Source organism: Oncorhynchus keta, unplaced genomic scaffold, assembly GCF_023373465.1.
Source record: "Oncorhynchus keta strain PuntledgeMale-10-30-2019 unplaced genomic scaffold, Oket_V2 Un_scaffold_515_pilon_pilon, whole genome shotgun sequence".
NCBI lineage: Eukaryota > Metazoa > Chordata > Actinopteri > Salmoniformes > Salmonidae > Oncorhynchus > Oncorhynchus keta.
The window spans coordinates 1,886,042-1,904,432 of NW_026290954.1; the positions used below are offsets into that span (position 1 = coordinate 1,886,042).

An 18,391-nucleotide genomic window follows, 5' to 3' on the forward strand; every position below is an offset into this window, starting at 1 on the left:
CATTAGCATAAGTGTTGGTTAGCTGTGTAATGAACCATGATCATTAGCATAAGTGTTGGTTAGCTGTGTAATGAACCATGATCATTAGCATACCTGTTGGTTACCTATAATGAACCATGATCATTAGCATACCTGTTGGTTACCTATAATGAACCATGATCATTGGCATACCTGTTGGTTACCTATAATGAACCATGATCATTAGCATACCTGTTGTTTAATTGTCTATCGAACCATGATTGTTATTCCGATTTTGACTTTTTAGCACTTAACTTTTATGTTTAATCTTTTATTTGATAATTTTCGCTTTTCAATAACCTATTTTCATTTTCACTTTACCATTGAATATTGAAGCATTTTAGACCTGGGTCCCCCTCCTTGGCTCTCGATGTATTCTTTTTCAGGGTCCCTAATAAAAAACACGAATAACAGGAGTTATTACACAAACATATTTTAATAATATTATATTTTAATAATTGCCTGTTGATTAGGTTTCTACATGCATTGGTAAGTTGTATTTCATAAGATCACACCACTTAATACTTTAGGCCATTAATGGTAAAACCAATAAACCAGTTAAGACCTGTGGTTTGACCTACTTTACTCGTCTGGCTAGACGAGCATGCGCTGTAATGACATTAAAACGCGTGACAGAAAATACTTCCTGGGTTTTCAATGCCTCGGTTTACCATTGGCTAATGCGGGTGGGAAAGACATCTGTATTCTCCAATGAGATTAAAGGTTTTATTCTGAGCTCGTGAAGCGGACTGTTATATTTCTCTTCCAGAATATATGGGTGAGTCTTTAGAGCAGATTCAACATTCGTAGTTTACCTTGCTTTATTTATTCTGGTTTGATCGTAAAAGATCAATTCATCATTCCGTGTCATTGTTATAGTCTAATAGGCTATCGTTTATGTTCTATCACGTAAACACCCGCATCCTCCCAGATTTGAATTTGACAGTGTTTAACCTACTCATCATTGAGTGCGTTTTAATCTGAACCCAGACACAGGTAGATTACTACAAACCAGTTGACTTGGTTTCTACTTTGCGACATTGTTGAGATGCTGAACGCTTAATGCTTGGATGGGCGTATCACAATGTAGGCTACTATGACGGCTTAGTAAAAGGTTTGTCATGTTTTGTTTTCTTGCCGACTTATCAGCTGAAACCATTTCCCTTCCAAGATATATTGCCTATTGTCAGAGAAGAATTGTCCGTTTATTCTTTCACGCATAGGTACGGTATATCCGTTTATTGGGATGTTATTCGAGTCTGCAATAGACTACACCTGCTGACATTCCCGAAGAGAACACCGATTAGGCTGTTGGCCTGTTGGTTGTATTTACATGTGTAGTCAATCTATGACTATAAGAAACACAAGGCTACAATAAAACGATACATTATATCAAATGGAGTCATTTATGTACGTTTTTATTTATTTATGTGATTGTGTTGATCTTATAAACCAACAGTAGGTGGCGCCAGATCGCCTTTGATTCCATTCGTAACGTTGTAACCATGGTTTCTACAGTTGAATAGCAGCTTGACCAGCTTCCATTAGGATGAACACGTACCAGGTCCCGAACCCTGGCCTGCCGGGATGCCCACCCGGACTAGAGTATCTAACACAGGTGAGTCCTCTCATCCTATTCCATGATGTTGTCATGGCGATTCTGTTTAATTTAGTCCTATAGAACATTTATATTGTTTGCACCTTGATTTAGGTTGATCAGCTACTCATCAAACAGAAAGTCGAGTTTATTGAAGGTATGTACAAAAAATAATTTACAAAAACAAGAATCACTATTTTGATGATGGTCTTCATAGATTTGAGATTTGTGTACGTGTGTGTACGCCTGTGTGTGTACGTGTGTCTGTGTGTCTGTGTGTGTGCGTGTGTATGCGCGTGTGTGTGTGTGTGTGTGTGTGTGTGTGTGTGTGTGTGTGTGTGTGTGTGTGTGTGTGTGTGTGTGTGTGTGTGTGTGTGTGTGTGTGTGTGTGTGTGTGTGTGTGTGTACGTGTGCGTGTGTGTTTGTGTGTGTGTGTACGTGTGTGTGTGTGACCCCACAGCCCTGGCTGGCTTTGAGAGCAACAACAAGTATGAGGTGCGTAATGCCATGGGTCAGAACGTGTTCTATGCTGTGGAGGAGAATGACTGTCTTAGCAGGCAGTGCTGCGGACCCTTACGATCCTTCACAATAAAAGTCCTTGACAACTTTGGACAGGAGGTCATCACAGTTACCAGACCTCTCAAGTGCATGTCCTGTTTCTTCCCCTGCTGTCTGCAAGAGGTGAGTTGACTTCAGTCTCTGAGACTCTTCCCTAGAACTGGTTACTGATAGGTCAGATCCCCAAGAGGTGAGTTGACTTCAGTCTCTAAGACTCTTCCCTAGAACTGGTTACTGATAGGTCAGATCCCCTTTCTAAATGTATTACACCTATAGGAAATGCAGCTTCATGTTTCATCACACAGACCTCATGGTTTCTGTTCAGAGATATAGTTCTTTAACTCTCAAGCATGTTTCCTTCCTTCCGTCCTTGTTTCCTTCTTAACTACCACCCCCCTTCACAATCTCTATTATATTACCCCCCACCCCTCTCTATTATATTACCCCACAATCTTTATTATATTACCCCCCCCTCACCCCTCTCTATTATATTACCCCCCCCCTCTCTATTATATTACCCCACAATCTTTATTATATTACCCCCCCCCTCACCCCTCTCTATTATATTACCCCCCACCCCTCTCTATTATATTACCCCACAATCTTTATTATATTACCCCCCCCTCACCCCTCTCTATTATATTACGCCCCCTTCACAATCTCTATTATATTACCCCCCCTTCACAATCTCTATTATATTACCCCCCACCCCTCTCTATTATATTACCCCACAATCTTTATTATATTACCCCTCACCCCTCTCTATTATATTACCCCCCCCCCCATTCACAATCTCTATTATATTACCCCCTTCACAATCTCTATTATATTACCCCACAATCGTTATTATATTACCCCCCACCCCTCTCTATTATATTACCCCACAATCTCTATTATATTACCCCACAATCTTTATTATATTACCCCCCCCCACCCCTCTCTATTATATTACCCCACAATCTTTATTATATTACCCCCCCCCCACCCCTCTCTATTATATTATCCCACCACCCCTCTCTATTATATTACCCCACCACCCCTCTCTATTATATTACCCCCCCCCCCTCTCTATTATATTACCCCCCACCCCTCTCTATTATATTACCCCACCACCCCTCTCTATTATATTACCCCCCCACCCCTCTCTATTATTTTACCCCACCACCCCTCTCTATTATATTACCCCACCACCCCTCTCTATTATATTACCCCCCACCCCTCTCTATTATATTACCCCACCACCACCCCTCTCTATTATATTACCCCCCCACCCCTCTCTATTATTTTACCCCACCACCCCCTCTCTATTATATTACCCCACCACCACCCCACTCTATTATATTACCCCCCACCACCCCGCTCTATTATATTACCCCCACCCCTCTCTATTATATTACCCCCCCCACTCTATTATATTACCCCCACCCCGCTCTATTATATTACCCCCCACCCCTCTCTATTATATTACCCCCACCCCTCTCTATTATATTACCCCACCACCCCTCTCTATTATATTACCCCACCACCCCCTCTCTATTATTTTACCCCCCCACCCCTCTCTATTATATTACCCCCACCACCCCTCTCTATTATATTACCCCACCACCACCCCTCTCTATTATATTACCCCACCACCCCTCTCTATTATTTTACCCCACCACCACCCCTCTCTATTATATTACCCCACCACCACCCCACTCTATTATATTACCCCACCACCCCGCTCTATTATATTACCCCCACCCCTCTCTATTATATTACCCCACCACCCCTCTCTATTATATTACCCCACCACCACCCCTCTCTATTATATTAACCCCCCACCCCTCTCTATTATATTACCCCCACCACCCCTCTCTATTATATTACCCCACCACCACCCCTCTCTATTATATTACCCCCCACCCCTCTCTATTATATTACCCCCACCACCCCTCTCTATTATATTACCCCACACCACCCCTCTCTATTATATTGCCCCCCACCCCTCTCTATTATATTGCCCCCACCCCTCTCTATTATATTACCCCCCCACCCCTCTCTATTATATTACCCCACCACCCCTCTCTATTATATTACCCCACCACCCCTCTCTATTATATTACCCCCACCCCTCTCTATTATATTACCCCCCACCCCTCTCTATTATATTACCCACAATCTTTATTATATTACCCCCACCCCTCTCTGTTATATTACCCCACCAACCCTCTCTATTATTTTACCCCACCACCCCTCTCTATTATATTATCCCACCACCCTCTCTATTATATTACCCCCCCCCCCTCTCTATTATATTACCCCACCACCCCTCTCTATTATATTACCCCCCACCCCTCTCTATTATATTACCCCCCACCCCTCTCTATTATATTACCCCACAATCTTTATTATATTACCCCCCACCCCTCTCTATTATTTTACCCCCCCCCCCCCTCTCTATTATATTACCCCACCACCCCTCTCTATTATATTACCCCACCACCCCTCTCTATTATATTACCCCACCACCCTCTCTATTATATTACCCCCACCACCCTCTCTATTATATTACCCCACCACCCCTCTCTATTAAGTTACCCCCACCACCCCTCTCTATTATATGGCCCCACCACCCCTCTCTATTTATATTACCCCACCACCCTCTCTATTATATTGCCCCCACCACCCCTCTCTATTATATTACCCCACCACCCCTCTCTATTATATTACCCCACCACCCCTCTCTATTATATTACCCCCCCCACCCCTCTCTATTATATTACCCCACCACCCCTCTCTATTATTTTGCCCCACCACCCCTCTCTATTATATTATCCACCACCCCTCTCTATTATATTGCCCCCACCACCCCTCTCTATTATATTACCCCACCACCCCTCTCTATTATATTACCCCCCACCCCTCTCTGTTATATTACCCCACCACCCCTCTCTGTTGTTTTGCCCCACCACCACCCCTCTGGATTATATTACCCCACCACCACCCCTCTCTATTATATTACCCCACCACCCCGCTCTATTATATTACCCCCACCCCTCTCTATTATATTACCCCACCACCCCTCTCTATTATATTACCCCACCACCACCCCTCTCTATTATATTGCCCCCACCCCTCTCTATTATATTACCCCACCACCCCTCTCTATTATGTTACCCCACCACCACCCCTCTCTATTATATTACCCCCACCCCTCTCTATTATATTACCCCACCACCCCTCTCTGTTATATTACCCCCACCACCACCCCTCTCTGTTATATTACCCCCCACCTCTCTGTTATATTACCCCCCCCCCTCTCTATTATATTACCCCACCACCCCTCTCTATTATATTACCCCACCACCACCCCTCTCTATTATATTACCCCACCACCACCCCTCTCTATTATATTACCCCCACCCCTCTCTATTATATTACCCCCACCACCCCTCTCTATTATATTACCCCACCACCACCCCTCTCTATTATATTACCCCCACCCCTCTCTATTATAAGCCCCACCACCCCTCTCTGTTATATTACCCCCCCCCCACCCCTCTCTATTATATTACCCCACCCCCCCTCTCTATTATATTACCCCCACCACCCCTCTCTATTATATTACCCCACCACCCCTCTCTATTCTATTACCCCACCACCCCTCTCTATTATATTACCAAACCACCCTCTCTATTATATTACCCCACCACCCCTCTCTATTAGATTACCCAACCACCCCTGTCTATTATATTATAGACACCCTCTCTATTATATTACCCCCCTCTCTATTATATTACCCAACCCCCCCTCTCTATTATATTACCCAACCACCCCTGTCTATTATATTACCCCCCCACCCCTCTCTATTATATTACCCCACCACCCCTCTCTGTTATATTACCCCCCCACCCCTCTCTGTTATATTACCCCACCACCCCTCTCTATTCTATTACCCCCACCACCCCTCTCATTATATTACCCCCCACCACTCTCTATTATATTACCCCCCCACACCTCTCTATTATATTACCCCACCACCCCTCTCTATTATATTACCCCACCACCCCTCTATATTATATTACCCCACCACCCCTCTCTATTCTATTACCCCCCACCCCTCTCTATTATATTACCCCCACCACCCCTCTCTATTACATTACACCACCACCCCTCTCTGTTATATTACCCCACCACCCCTCTCTATTCTATTACCCCCACCACCCCTCTCTATAATATTACCCCCCACCCCTCTCTATTATATTACCCCCCCCACCCCTCTCTATTATATTACCCCACCACCCCTCTCTGTTCTATTACCCCACCACCCTCTCTATTATATTACCCCCCACCCCTCTCTGTTATATTACCCCACCACCCCTCTCTATTACATTACACCACCACCCCTCTCTGTTATATTACCCCCACCACCCCTCTCTATTATATTACCCCCCACCCCTCTCTATTATATTACCCCCACCACCCCTCTCTATTACATTACACCACCACCCCTCTCTGTTATATTACCCCCACCACCCCTCTCTATTATATTACCCCACCACCCCTCTCTATTATATTACCCCACCACCCCTCTCTATTCTATTACCCCACCACCCCTCTCTATTATATTACCCCCCCCCCCTCTCTATTATATTACCCCCACCACCCCTCTCTATTACATTACACCACCACCCCTCTCTGTTATATTACCCCCACCACCCCTCTCTATTATATTACCCCCCACCCCTCTCTATTATATTACCCCCCACCCCTCTCTATTATATTACCCCACCACCCCTCTCTATTATATTACCCCACCACCCCTCTCTATTATATTACCCCACCACCCCTCTCTATTCTATTACCCCCACCACCCCTCTCTATTATGTTACCCCCACCCCTCTCTATTATATTACCCCACCACCCCTCTCTGTTATATTACCCCCACCCCTCTCTATTATATTACCCCCACCACCCCTCTCTATTATATTATCCCACCACCCCCTCTCTATTACATTACACCACCACCCCTCTCTGTTATATTACCCCACCACCCCTCTCTATTATATTACCCCACCACCCCTCTCTATTATATTACCCCACCACCCCTCTCTATTCTATTACCCCCACCACCCCTCTCTATTATATTACCCCCACCCCTCTCTATTATATTACCCCCACCACCCCTCTCTATTACATTACACCACCACCCCTCTCTGTTATATTACCCCCACCACCCCTCTCTATTATATTACCCCCACCCCTCTCTATTATATTGCCCCCTCACCCTCTCTGTTATATTACCCCACCACCCCTCTCTATTATATTACCCACCACCCCTCTCTATTATATTACCCCACCACCCCTCTCTATTCTATTACCCCACCCCTCTCTATTATATTACCCCCACCCCTCTCTATTATATTCCCCCCACCACCCCTCTCTGTTACATTACACCACCACCCCTCTCTGTTATATTACCCCACCACCCCTCTCTATTCTATTACCCCCCACCACCCCTCTCTATAATATTGCCCCCACCCCTCTCTATTATATTACCCCCCACCCCTCTCTATTATATTACCCCACCACCCCTCTCTATTATATTACCCCACCACCCCTCTCTATTCTATTACCCCCACCACCCTCTCTATTATATTACCCCCACCCCTCTCTATTATATTACCCCACCACCCCTCTCTATTACATTACACCACCACCCTCTCTGTTATATTACCCCCACCACCCCTCTCTATTATATTACCCCCACCCCTCTCTATTATATTACCCCCACCACCCCTCTCTATTACATTACACCACCACCCCTCTCTGTTATATTACCCCCACCGCCCCTGTCTCAGCTGGAGGTGCAGGCCCCCCCAGGGAACACGGTAGGCTACGTGGTCCAGCAGTGGCACCCCATCTCCCCCAAGTTCATCATAGAGAATGAACACAGAGAGGCTGTGCTGAGGCTGCACGGACCCTTCTGTGGCTGGAGTTGCTTGCCTGACGTTGACTTTGAGGTGTGTCACACACACACACACACACACACACACACACACACACACACACACACACACACACACACACACACACACACACACACACTGAACATGATGAAATCTATGCAAACAGAATAATAAATGTTAAATGTTTTTGTGGGACAGAGTTACCATGTTGCCTTTCTTGCCATGCTGGTTCTTTAGGCTCTGAAGGATGTTTGGCTCAAAGACATTGAACTTTACTGTGATGGAGAAGATTTTATAGCCAAAAGCATAATATTGCCATTCAAATTCCTTCAAAGTTTGAATTTATTTCAGGAGAAACTAAAGATGATCTCAGAAAAAAAACTACGTTGATATTATGTAGAAGATTGTGATTGGACAGCAGGCAGACTAGTAAAGCAAATATGCTACGATAAAATGGAATCTAGCCAAACAAGTTTAACAAGTTCTCCATTTCATCACTTTCCATCTCCCGGAAGATAGCATGTTATTTGATCACGCCGAGTACGTGGGGGGGTGATTCAGCTTCAAGTAAGGGTAAGTAATCCTTCTCACCCCCCAAAAAAAGATTTAGATGCAAGTGGCTGTTCCACTGGATGTCATAAGGTGTATGCACCAATTTGTAAGTCGCTCTGGATAAGAGCATCTGCTAAATTACTTAAATGTAATGTAAATGTAAATCTCTCTGTGTGTAAAGTGACTGTTGCCTCCTCTCCAGATCGTGACCATGGATGAAGTGGATAAGATAGGGAAGATCAGTAAACAGTGGACCGGTCTACTCCGTGAGGCGTTCACGGACGCTGATAACTTTGGGATCCAGTTCCCCATGGATCTTGACGTGAAGATGAAGGCTGTGATGATAGGAGCTTGTTTCCTCGTCGTAAGTCTAGTATTTTACTTCATGCTATGATGTGCTATGCTATGCTAAGCTATACTGTGGTTTTCTATGTTGACGTGGATGTCGATTAAGGCAGACCTCCGCACCTCTCTGGTTCAGAGTGGTTGGGTTAAATGGGGAAGACACATTTCAGTTGAATGCATTCAATTGTACAACTGACTAGGTTTCCCTATATGCTATGAGCTATGCTCTGGTTTGCTATGCTATGCTAAAATATGCTGTGATTTGCTTTGCTATGCTGTGGTTTGCTATGCTATGCTGTGGTTTGCTATGCTATGCTAAGCTATGCTGTGGTTGGCTATGCTATGCTGTGGTTGGCTATGCTATGCTGTGGTTGGCTATGCTGTGCTATTCTTTATTCTATTCTAATGGTATATGTAGCTGTTTTTGATGGCGATTGCATGTTTTCTTTCAGGATTTCATGTTCTTTGAGAGCGGTAACCAACCCTAGCAGCTGAGGAGTAGTCTACATCTCAGACAGTCTGCACTCCTGGAGCTATAACTTCCTGCTGGTCATGGACAAGGTCTCAGATAGACATGGTGCTATGTGTGGGATTCATCTTGTTGGCATGGTAAGAACCATAGAAATAGATCTACCAAGGGATTACAGGTGAATGTAATGTAATGGCCGCTGGTACTCGTTTTAGCTTCTGGGGTTGGTACACATTGCAGCTAAATCAGTCAAACCAGGTGTGTGTGTGTCAGTGTCCATTGTTATATATTTAGAGATTGTATATAAAGGAGTGTGTGTGTTTTTACAGTGTGTACATTGTGGTTGCGTTGCCCACAACCCCTCAGTCTGATAAAAAGGGTTGTGTGGTACCACTTCACTCATTTGCCACATGTGAAAATAAAATGAATCTTTATCTCAACCACTATGCTGAAGGGAATGTGGAAAGGGAAGGAGAGCAGAGATGAAGAAATGCTATGTAGCTTAAAGAAGAAATCTACAAAAACATGTTATATTTTTTGGTAAATCGGAAGACCTTAATATGTTCTTGTGTCAACAGTATATTAAGTTACCTTTAAGTTATTGTTTAAGTTGGTTAAGTTATATGCTACTGTGTTTTGCTCGAGACAACTTTTGTACGTAGTATTTTGAGACTTTTGATATTTAATTTATTTATTTGTGTATTTATGTAGCTTAATATTGTTTTCATGTGATTGTAATTTGTGGGAAAGTTGACATAATGTTCAGTATTAAAAACATCCTCCAGTGATTTCTGAACTTTTACTTTTGAAAAGTGATATCTCAAGTATAAATACAGTAATGTAAACACTAAAATCTAAAAATGTGTTTTGAGGAAAATTGATAACATTTTGGGGGGACAAAACTGTATACTTGAAGGTGGTGAGGGAAGGTAGCAACACATCTGGAGCTCCCCAGGGGTGCGTGCTCGGTCCCCTCCTGTACTCCCTGTTCACCCACGACTGCATGGCCACATACGACTCCAACACCATCATTAAGGTTGTAGACGACACAACGGTGGTAGGCCTGATCACAGACAACGATGAGACAGCCTATAGGGAGGAGGTCAGAGACCTGGTCAGGGGTTGCAAGAATAACAACCTATTTCTCAACGTAGCCAAGACTAAGGAGATGATTGTGGACTACAGGAAAAGGAGCACCGAGCATGTCCCCATTCTCATCGACGGAGCTGTAGTGGAGCAGGTTGAGAGCTTCAAGTTCCTTGGTGTCCACATCACCAACAAACAAGACAGTCGTGAAGAGGGCACGACAAAGCCTATTCCCCCTCAGGAAACTAAAAAGATTTGGCATGGGTCCTCAGATCCTCAAAAAGTTCTACAGCTGCAACATCGAGAGCATCCTGACTGGTTGCATCTCTCCCTGGTATGGCAACTGATCGGCCTCCGACGCAAGGCACTACAGAGGGTAGTGCGTACGGCCCAGTACACCACTGGGGCAAAGCTGCCTGCCATCCAGGACCTCTACACCAGGCGGTGTCAGAGGAAGGCCCTAACAACTGTCAAAGACCCCAGCCACCCCAGTCATAGACTGTTCTCTCTACTACCGCATGTCAAGCGGTACCAGAGTGCCAAGTCTAGGACCAAAAGGCTTCTCAACAGCTTTTACCCCCAAGCCATAAGACTCCTGAACAGCTCATCAAATGGCTACCCGGACTATCTGCATTGTGTGCCCCCCCAACCCCTCTTTTATGCTGCTGCTACTCTCTGTTTATCATATAAGCATAGTCACTTTAACCATATCTAAATGTACATACTACCTCAATCAGCCCGACTAACCGGTGCCTGTATATAGCCTCACTAGTTTATGTAGCCTCTCTACTGTATATAGCCTCTCTACTGTATATAGCCTCTCTACTGTATATAGCCTCGCTACTTTATATAGCCTCTCTACTGTATATAGCCTCTCTACTGTATATAGCCTCTCTACTGTATATAGCCTCGCTACTTTATATAGCCTCTCTACTGTATATAGCCTCTCTACTGTATATAGCCTCTCTACTGTATATAGCCTCTCTACTGAATATAGCCTCTCTACTGTATGTAGCCTCTCTACTGTATATAGCCTGCCTACTATATATAGCCTCTCTACTGTATATAGCCTCTCTACTGTATATAGCCTGTCTACTGTATATAGCCTGCCTACTATATATAGCCTCTCTACTGTATATAGCCTCTCTACTGTATATAGCCTCTCTACTGTATGTAGCCTCTCTACTGTATATAGCCTCTCTACTGAATATAGCCTCTCTACTGTATGTAGCCTCTCTACTGTATATAGCCTGCCTACTATATATAGCCTCTCTACTGTATATAGCCTCTCTACTGTATATAGCCTCTCTACTGTATATAGCCTCTCTACTGTATAGAGCCTCTCTACTGTATATAGCCTCTCTACTGTATGTAGCCTCTACTGTATAGAGCCTCTCTACTGTATATAGCCTCTCTACTGTATATAGCCTCTCTACTGTATATAGCCTGTCTTTTTACTGTTGTTTTATTTCTTTACTTACCTATTGTTCACCTGGTTAGAGCCTGTAATTAAGCATTTCACTGTAAGCACCTGTTGTATTCAGCGCACGTGACAAATAAACTTGGATTTGATTTGATTTGAGTAGGACATTCAAGGAGTTGGTCTGATGGTGCTCTCTGATGTCATCGGACTCCCACCGCTCGAGGACCAATATTTAAAGAGTTAAAGAGGGAAGCCCCCCACCTCCATTGTCTATGTCGTACCTGGACCACCTATTGAGATGTGCCTTTTGTAAATCATGTGTTTAAATGAGGTGAAAACAAGACTGGAGTTCCATCTATAATATTCTCCGTATGTGTCATGGCCATTTATTGTAATACCAGAACTTCTCCACTAGGGGGCGGTATCCATCCACATGAGGAGCTACTGCCGCCATCAAGATCACGACCGCGTTCATTTGCCGAACGTTGTTGAACGTTGCAGGTAGAAATGACATGAATAAAGCAGACATGATTCCTTGACCTACATGGCAGAGTGGCATGTTTGTTCTGAATTAAATATTTCTATCTGAATGTTTTAGATGAATACTGAACAAAAAATATAAATGCAACATGCAACTATTTCAAAGATGTTACAGTTCATATTAGGAAATCAGTCAATTTAAATAAATAAATTAGGCCCTGATCTATGGATTTCACATGACTGGGAATACCGATCTGCATCTGTTGGTCACCTTAACAAAAGGTAGGGGCGTGGATCAGCAAACCAGTCAGTATGGTCCTTCTGTAGCTCAGTTGGTAGAGCATGGCGCTTGTAACGCCAGGGTAGTGGGTTCGATCCCCGGGACCACCCATACGTAGAATGTATGCACACATGACTGTAAGTCGCTTTGGATAAAAGCTTATGCTAAATGGCATATATTATTATTATTATTATTATTATATATTATCTGGTGGGAACACCATTTACCTCATGCAGCTCAACACATCTCCTTCATATATAGTTAACCAGGCTGTTGATTGGGGCCTGTGGAATGTTCTCCCACTCCTCTTCAATAGCTGTCCGAAGCTGAATATTGGGGGGAACTGGAACACACTGGCGTACACATCGATCCAGGGCATCCCAAACATGCTGAACGGATGACATGTCTGGACATGGAAGAAATGGGACATTTTCAGCTTCCAGGAATTGTGTACGATCCTTGCAACATGGGGCCGTGCATTATCATGCTGAAACATAAGAAGATTAATGGATAAATGGCATGACATGGGGCCGTGCATTATAATGCTGAAACATAAGAAGATTAATGGATAAATGGCATGACAATGGGCCTCAGGCATTATAATGCTGAAACATAAGAAGATTAATGGATAAATGGCATGACAATGGGCCTCAGGCATTATAATGCTGAAACATGAGAAGATTAATGGATAAATGGCATGACAATGGGCCTCAGGCATTATAATGCTGAAACATAAGAAGATTAATGGATAAATGGCATGACAATGGGCCTCAGGCATTATAATGCTGAAACATGGGGCCATGCATTATAATGCTGAAACATAAGAAGATTAATGGATAAATGGCATGACAATGGGCCTCAGGCATTATAATGCTGAAACATGAGAAGATTAATGGATAAATGGCATGACAATGGGCCTCAGGCATTATAATGCTGAAACATAAGAAGATTAATGGATAAATGGCATGACAATGGGCCTCAGGCATTATAATGCTGAAACATGGGGCCTCAGGCATTATAATGCTGAAACATAAGAAGATTAATGGATAAATGGCATGACAATGGGCCTCAGGCATTATTATGCTGACACAGGGGACCATGCATTATAATGCTGAAACATAAGAAGATTAATGGATAAATGGCATGACAATGGGCCTCAGGCATTATAATGCTGAAACATAAGAAGATTAATGGATAAATGGCATGACAATGGGCCTCAGGCATTATAATGCTGAAACATGAGAAGATTAATGGATAAATGGCATGACAATGGGCCTCAGGCATTATAATGCTGAAACATAAGAAGATTAATGGATAAATGGCATGACAATGGGCCTCAGGCATTATAATGCTGAAACATGGGGCCATGCATTATAATGCTGAAACATAAGAAGATTAATGGATAAATGGCATGACAATGGGCCTCAGGCATTATAATGCTGAAACATAAGAAGATTAATGGATAAATGGCATGACAATGGGCCTCAGGCATTATAATGCTGAAACATAAGAAGATTAATGGATAAATGGCATGACAATGGGCCTCAGGATCTTGTCACAGTATCTCTGTGCATTAAAATTGGCATCAATAAAATTCAATTGTGTTCGTTGACGCCTGCCCAAACCATAACCCCACCACCACCACGGGGCACTCTGTTCACAACGTTGATATCAGCAAACACCATACCATAACCCCACCACCACGGGGCACTCTGTTCACAACGTTGATATCAGCAAACACTATAACCCCCCCACCATGGGGCTCTCTGTTCACAACGTTGATATCAGCAAACACTATAACCCCCCACCACCACGGGGCACTCTGTTCACAACGTTGATATCAGCAAACACTATAACCCCCACCACCACGGGCACTCTGTTCACAACGTTGATATCAGCAAACACTATAACCCCCCCACCACCACCTGATACAGCAAACACTATAACCCCCCACCACGGGCACTCTGTTCACAACGTTGATATCAGCAAACACTATAACCCCCCACCACCACGGGGCACTCTGTTCACAACGTTGATATCAGCAAACACTATAACCCCCACCACCACGGGGCACTCTGTTCACAACGTTGATATCAGCAAACACTATAACCCCCCACCACCACGGGCACTCTGTTCACAACGTTGATATCAGCAAACACTATAACCCCCCACCACCATGGGGCACTCTGTTCACAACGTTGATATCATCAAACACTATAACCCCCACCACAACGTTCACAACGTTGATATCAGCAAACACTATAACCCCCACCACCACGGGGCACTCTGTTCACAACGTTGATATCATCAAACACTATAACCCCCCCACCACGGGGCACTCTGTTCACAACGTTGATATCAGCAAACACTATAACCCCCCACCACCACGGGGCACTCTGTTCACAACGTTGATATCAGCAAACACTATAACCCCCACCACCACGGGGCACTCTGTTCACAACGTTGATATCAGCAAACACTATAACCCCCCACCACCACGGGGCACTCTGTTCACAACGTTGATATCAGCAAACACTATAACCCCCCACCACCATGGGGCACTCTGTTCACAACGTTGATATCAGCAAACACTATAACCCCCCACCACCATGGGGCACTCTGTTCACAACGTTGATATCAGCAAACACTATAACCCCCCACCACCACGGGGCACTCTGTTCACAACGTTGATATCAGCAAACACTATAACCCCCACCACCACGGGGCACTCTGTTCACAACGTTGATATCAGCAAACACTATAACGTTGATATCCCCACCACCATGGGGCACTCTGTTCACAACGTTGATATCAGCAAACACTATAACCCCCCACCACCACGGGGCACTCTGTTCACAACGTTGATATCAGCAAACACTATAACCCCCCACCACCACGGGGCACTCTGTTCACAACGTTGATATCAGCAAACACTATAACCCCCACCACCACGGGCACTCTGTTCACAACGTTGATATCAGCAAACACTATAACCCCCCACCACCACGGGGCACTCTGTTCACAACGTTGATATCAGCAAACACTATAACCCCCCACCACCACGGGGCACTCTGTTCACAACGTTGATATCAGCAAACACTATAACCCCCCACCACCACGGGCACTCTGCGTTGATATCAGCAAACACTAACCCCCCACCACCACGGGGCACTCTGTTCACAACGTTGATATCAGCAAACACTATAACCCCCCACCACCACGGGGCACTCTGTTCACAACGTTGATATCAGCAAACACTATAACCCCCCACCATGGGGCACTCTGTTCACAACGTTGATATCAGCAAACACTATAACCCCCCACCACCACGGGGCACTCTGTTCACAACGTTGATATCAGCAAACACTATAACCCCCCACCACCACGGGGCACTCTGTTCACAACGTTGATATCAGCAAACACTATAACCCCCCACCACCACGGGGCACTCTGTTCACAACGTTGATATCAGCAAACACTATAACCCCCCACCACCACGGGGCACTCTGTTCACAACGTTGATATCAGCAAACACTATAACCCCCACCACCACGGGGCACTCTGTTCACAACGTTGATATCAGCAAACACTATAACCCCCCACCACCACGGGGCACTCTGTTCACAACGTTGATATCAGCAAACACTATAACCCCCCACCACCACGGGGCACTCTGTTCACAACGTTGATATCAGCAAACACTATACCCCCCACCACCACCACGTTGGCAAACACTATAACCCCCTGGGCTCTCTGTTCACAACGTTGATATCAGCAAACACTATAACCCCCCCACCATGGGGCACTCTGTTCACAACGTTGATATCAGCAAACACTATAACCCCCTCCACCATGGGGCACTCTGTTCACTCTGATATCAGCAAACACTATAACCCCCCACCACGGGGCACTCTGTTCACAACGTTGATATCAGCAAACACTATAACCCCCCACCACCACGGGGCTCTCTGTTCACAACGTTGATATCAGCAAACACTATAACCCCCCACCATGGGGCACTCTGTTCACAACGTTGATATCAGCAAACACTATAACCCCCTCCACCATGGGGCACTCTGTTCACAACGTTGATATCAGCAAACACTATAACCCCCCACCACCATGGGGCACTCTGTTCACAACGTTGATATCAGTAAACACTATAACCCCCCACCATGGGGCACTCTGTTCACAACGTTGATATCAGCAAACACTATAACCCCCCACCACCACGGGGCACTCTGTTCACAACGTTGATATCAGCAAACACTATAACCCCCCACCATGGGGCACTCTGTTCACAACGTTGATATCAGCAAACACTATAACCCCCCACCACCATGGGGCACTCTGTTCACAATGTTGACATCAGCAAACACTATAACCCCCCACCATGGGCACTCTGTTCACAACGTTGATATCAGCAAACACTATAACCCCCACCACCATGGGGCACTCTGTTCACAACGTTGATATCAGCAAACACTATAACCCCCCACCACCACGGGGCACTCTGTTCACAACGTTGATATCAGCAAACACTATAACCCCCACCACCACGGGGCACTCTGTTCACAACGTTGATATCAGCAAACCCCCCACCACCACGGGGCACTCTGTTCACAACGTTGATATCAGCAAACACTATAACCCCCCACCACCACGGGGCACTCTGTTCACAACGTTGATATCAGCAAACACTATAACCCCCACCACCACGGGGCACTCTGTTCACAACGTTGATATCAGCAAACACTATAACCCCCACCACCACGGGCACTCTGTTCACAACGTTGATATCAGCAAACACTATAACCCCCCACCATGGGGCACTCTGTTCACAACGTTGATATCAGCAAACACTATAACCCCCACCACCACGGGGCACTCTGTTCACAACGTTGATATCAGCAAACACTATAACCCCCCACCACCACGGGGCACTCTGTTCACAACGTTGACATCAGCAAACACTATAACCCCCCACCACCACGGGGCACTCTGTTCACAACGTTGATATCAGCAAACACTATAACCCCCCACCATGGGGCACTCTGTTTACAACGTTGATATCAGCAAACACTATAACCCCCCACCACCACGGGGCACTCTGTTCACAACGTTGATATCAGCAAACACTATAACCCCCACCACCACGGGGCACTCTGTTCACAACGTTGATATCAGCAAACACTATAACCCCCCACCATGGGGCACTCTGTTCACAACGTTGATATCAGCAAACACTATACCCCCCCCCACCATGGGGCACTCTGTTCACAACGTTGATATCAGCAAACACTATAACCCCCCACCATGGGGCACTCTGTTCACAACGTTGATATCAGCAAACACTATAACCCCCCACCACCACGGGGCACTCTGTTCACAACGTTGATATCAGCAAACACTATAACCCCCCACCACCACGGGGCACTCTGTTCACAACGTTGATATCAGCAAACACTATAACCCCCCACCACCACGGGCACTCTGTTCACAACGTTGATATCAGCAAACACTATAACCCCCCACCACCACGGGGCACTCTGTTCACAACGTTGATATCAGCAAACACTATAACCCCCCCCACCACGGGGCACTCTGTTCACAACGTTGATATCAGCAAACA

At 45.2% G+C, this 18,391-nt stretch overlaps 1 protein-coding gene across 2 annotated transcripts; it reads left to right on the forward strand.

Annotated features, from left to right (window-relative positions):
- Nucleotides 1-690: 690 nt before the first annotated feature.
- Nucleotides 691-10,278, forward strand: si:ch73-206p6.1 (phospholipid scramblase 1). 2 transcript variants are annotated; one of them, XM_052516603.1, is made up of 7 exons: nt 691-796; nt 1,537-1,636; nt 1,730-1,772; nt 2,076-2,296; nt 8,017-8,178; nt 8,879-9,040; nt 9,474-10,278. In XM_052516603.1, exons 2-7 carry the CDS (start codon nt 1,568-1,570, stop codon nt 9,507-9,509), a joined length of 693 nt encoding a protein of 230 aa, XP_052372563.1. In that variant the 5' UTR covers nt 691-796; nt 1,537-1,567; the 3' UTR covers nt 9,510-10,278. The 2 variants fall into 2 exon arrangements, with proteins under 2 accessions (XP_052372563.1, XP_052372565.1); XM_052516605.1 differs by lacking the exon at nt 691-796 and adding an exon at nt 876-1,132.
- The last annotated feature ends 8,113 nt before the right edge of the window (nt 10,279-18,391 follow it).